Source organism: Salvia splendens, unplaced genomic scaffold, assembly GCF_004379255.2.
Source record: "Salvia splendens isolate huo1 unplaced genomic scaffold, SspV2 ctg790, whole genome shotgun sequence".
Lineage (NCBI taxonomy): Eukaryota > Viridiplantae > Streptophyta > Magnoliopsida > Lamiales > Lamiaceae > Salvia > Salvia splendens.
Genome location: NW_024599467.1, coordinates 1 through 3,511, shown reverse-complemented (window position 1 = coordinate 3,511; position 3,511 = coordinate 1). Strand labels below are relative to the sequence as shown.

The window sequence follows — 3,511 nt, the reverse complement described above, 5'->3', positions numbered from 1 at the left end:
TCAAATTATCAAAATAAATCATAAATTTTGTCTACAAATGGGCACCTACCACATTAGGTAGAGGAATCACTGTCGGGCCGGGCTGTCGGGCGCTGAAAATCTACATAGCCCATTATGTCCCAAAGCCCATGATATGTCTTTATTGGGCCCGATAGGCCCACATGCCGAAGGAGACTTTGACATATTTTGTTTTCTTTTTTACTTTTTTCTTTTCCATTCCTTTTTTTATTGGCACTTATATTTCATCAATGTCTGTTGTCATAAAAGTAACAATAAATTGCAACCAAATCTAAATAGCTGAAAACAATCACAATCATGTAAAGTTCTAGTCTTGAACATGTAAATCTCTATAGGATTATGCTATTTTTTAATTCTATGTATTTTGTTTAAAATTTTAATTATTTATTTTAATATTGTAAAACATAATTTAAATAAATATATTTAATTAGAGATGGATAATAAAATGTACAGACTATGAATAGGCAAAAGTCCGGTCTTGTTTGTGGTACGTGGTCATGTTGAATATGAGTGTTCGACCTCTCACCTTGAAATATGATGTGACACGTGAATAGTATAGGTCTAACCCGAATTTATCGTTTGTGAATAACTTGTAATTTCCCTTAATCTAAGATTTAGCTACATGCCCCAAACATATAAATTAAACCCCATTCCTTCTTCCAAAACAATTATTACAATTCAGCCATGTGTATATTATACAAGAGGGGAAAAAACATCAAGAAATACAAACTCAGACAATGAATGAAGAAGACTTGAGTTTTCTTTAACTAACATATTGTTTCTCAAGGAGGCTTCCACAGAATGCCAAGTCAAACCGCTCCTCCGGCGGATCTCCGATGCAGTCGAAAACGGCATCCGCCTTCTCAAAATCCTCGTCACCCGTGTACCTGAAAATCACACGGTGTTATTATTTATTACAAAAACGTGTCAAAACAAGGCTACGTTATTTCAAAATATCGGGAAAAAGAGTCGAGCTTACCCGCTCTTTGTCACGATACACGTCATTCCTGCAGCTTTGGCAGCTGCAAGGCCGATCCCACTGTCTTCAATGACAACACAACTACAACAACCACACCACCATTTTCGTAAATTCGACCAAATCCAAGAATTTCATGGATCATCTTAGACGATGACACGACAGCGCGTTTTTAGAGCGAAGGAAGTTATCCGTTTTACCTTGAAGGTTCGACACCTAATGTCTCTGCAGCTAAGAGATAGATTGCCTGAAAAAATGCCATGGGTTAAAAGCTACTGCACACGAGCTCGTGGCAGTTAAGTTGCCTTATGATCGAGTGATGAAGGGATGAGGCGAGAGGCTTACTGGATCGGGCTTCTTACGAGGAACCACGTCTCCAGCGTATATCTGAATCTGTTTTGCTCTCTCAGCTCCTAACAAGAATGAAACTACAGCAGACACCTAATACTCACCACAGATATATATGTTTGATCATTAGTCACACATCAAAATTTCATAGCAAAATTAGGCCAAATTTCATAACAAAATATCAAATATCACATTTTCCTATCATCTCAATAAATGAAACAGAACCGAAGAACCTGATAGTGCATACCGCCTTCTCATTCGAAGTGCTGCAAACAGCAACCTTCACTCCATTCCCGAGAGCCTGGTCTACTAACCTGTCGGTTTTTTTGAGTTCAGTATACGAATCTCGAAAAGGATAGCAACTAAAATGCTCCAAACTCGAACTTTGCATTATCAAAACTCGCTAATAATAGATGAACCTTACTTTGCAACACCAGGTCGAAGAGGGAGCAGTTTCTTCTCGATCAGTGCCATAAACAGCTCAGTCTTTCGCTTGTGAAGAGATGCGATGAAGTCCTTCCTGTCCTGTTCAGTCGTTGGTGCCTTATCTGGCCACCCGACCTTATTGAAGTAGGCCGTCATCCTGGATTCCAAGAACCACAAAAACAAGCCATTCATACCAATGGTTGATGATCACAATCTTGAAAAACAACATTATTAGTGAATGTACCTCTCTTTTCCTCCCCCGATTTTCAGCAACTCGCCGTACAAATCCACGTCCCATGTAACTCCCAACTCTTTCTGCACAATCAAGAATCTCTCAATTCCCCACCCTAATTTTATGGAAAGTTCTCAAATGAAAACAGACATAAATAGGAGTAGGTAAATAGAAAGAAAACAATTAAATGCAGTGATCTTTCACCACTGATATCAATTAAATCTTAAATCATCAACAATGAAGTAAGTATCCAAATGAAATGGAGACAAATACAGGCTAACTAGCAAGAAATCAGTTGATCTTCCCCTACACTGATATCGATTCTATGAAACAACACTACAATTTAAACATTGTTTCCTAAACTGGGAAGCCCTAATTAGTCATCACTACAACAAAACTGAACTTCTTTTCAACCAAATGATCCAAAAGAAACTCAACTCACTTCACCTTCACAAACAAATAACGAAACCCCTCTCTCTCTCTCTCTCTCAAACAATACCATATTTTTATCACTGTTTCCCTAAAATTAGGAAGCCCCATTTAGTCATAAGTGCAAGAAAAATTAACTATTACTGAATCAACTGAATTTGAGCCAAAGAAACCAATTACTTCACCTTGATAAAACAATCACTCTTCACAAACACCAAAAACAACCCCCCCCCCGGCTCTGTCTCACACACACACACACACACAAATAAGAAAGTATAATACTTCAGCAAAAGTGTCGTTGAAAGAAACGCGATGGCCATCTTTCTCGGTGTCAACCAAGACACCATCACAATCGAACAAGAGGGCTTTTGGAAGAACAGACGGCGCAGCAGATGCCATGCATTTCACCACTCCCAATCTCTCGCCGCTTTTTTTCTTGATCGATATGCCAATTTTCGAAGCTCCCATTGCGGAACATGACGATGATGATGGTAAAAATGCAGTCTTTTTTGCAAAGAAGAGATTTTTCGACGAAGATGATGATGACGTCGATGAGACTGAAGTTGTGAGTGGAGGAGAACAGATGGTGTTAGCTGCCATTTCAATTGCAATTTCTCCCCTCCCTTTTCCTTGTCTTTGTTTGTTTCCTTTGTTGGTTGAGATTTAACGACCATTTCTTTTGTTTCAAAGTGTTATCCAATTCCAACCATGTTTTTGATCACTAATGATAACAGAGTTGAAGGGTATAATAGACATTTTACATAATGATGGAGTATGATGTCTCTGCTACATGGATTACTACAATTTTGTGGGTTTAGGTCTAACAAAAATCTCTACTTTTCAAGTCTGTCATAGCTAATCACCAAAACACAACTAAAAGAACACTAAAACATTATAACTTTTCTGGCAGTAAACACTAAAACAAGAACTCATTTTGATGTGTCTTTACCTTGGTAAACATACAAATAAAGAATGTTGTTTGAAGATCTAAGCAGTGTGCTCATGAATCATCTTTTCAAGTGAGCTCATCCTCATCTGGAGCTCTTCACCCACCACTCTCCATCTTTCCACAGATAGAAACT

The 3,511-nt window shown here is 38.2% G+C and overlaps 1 protein-coding gene across 1 annotated transcript; it reads right to left on the bottom strand.

The window, feature by feature from the left end:
- Positions 1-654: 654 nt before the first annotated feature.
- On the bottom strand, positions 655-3,077 carry LOC121791363 (CBBY-like protein). The gene is made up of 8 exons (XM_042189336.1): positions 2,712-3,077; positions 2,013-2,083; positions 1,767-1,925; positions 1,590-1,656; positions 1,340-1,435; positions 1,195-1,241; positions 998-1,078; positions 655-905 (listed from the first exon to the last, which is right to left on the bottom strand). Exons 1-8 carry the CDS (start codon positions 3,027-3,029, stop codon positions 782-784), a joined length of 963 nt encoding a protein of 320 aa, XP_042045270.1. The 5' UTR covers positions 3,030-3,077; the 3' UTR covers positions 655-781.
- Positions 3,078-3,511: the final 434 nt, after the last annotated feature.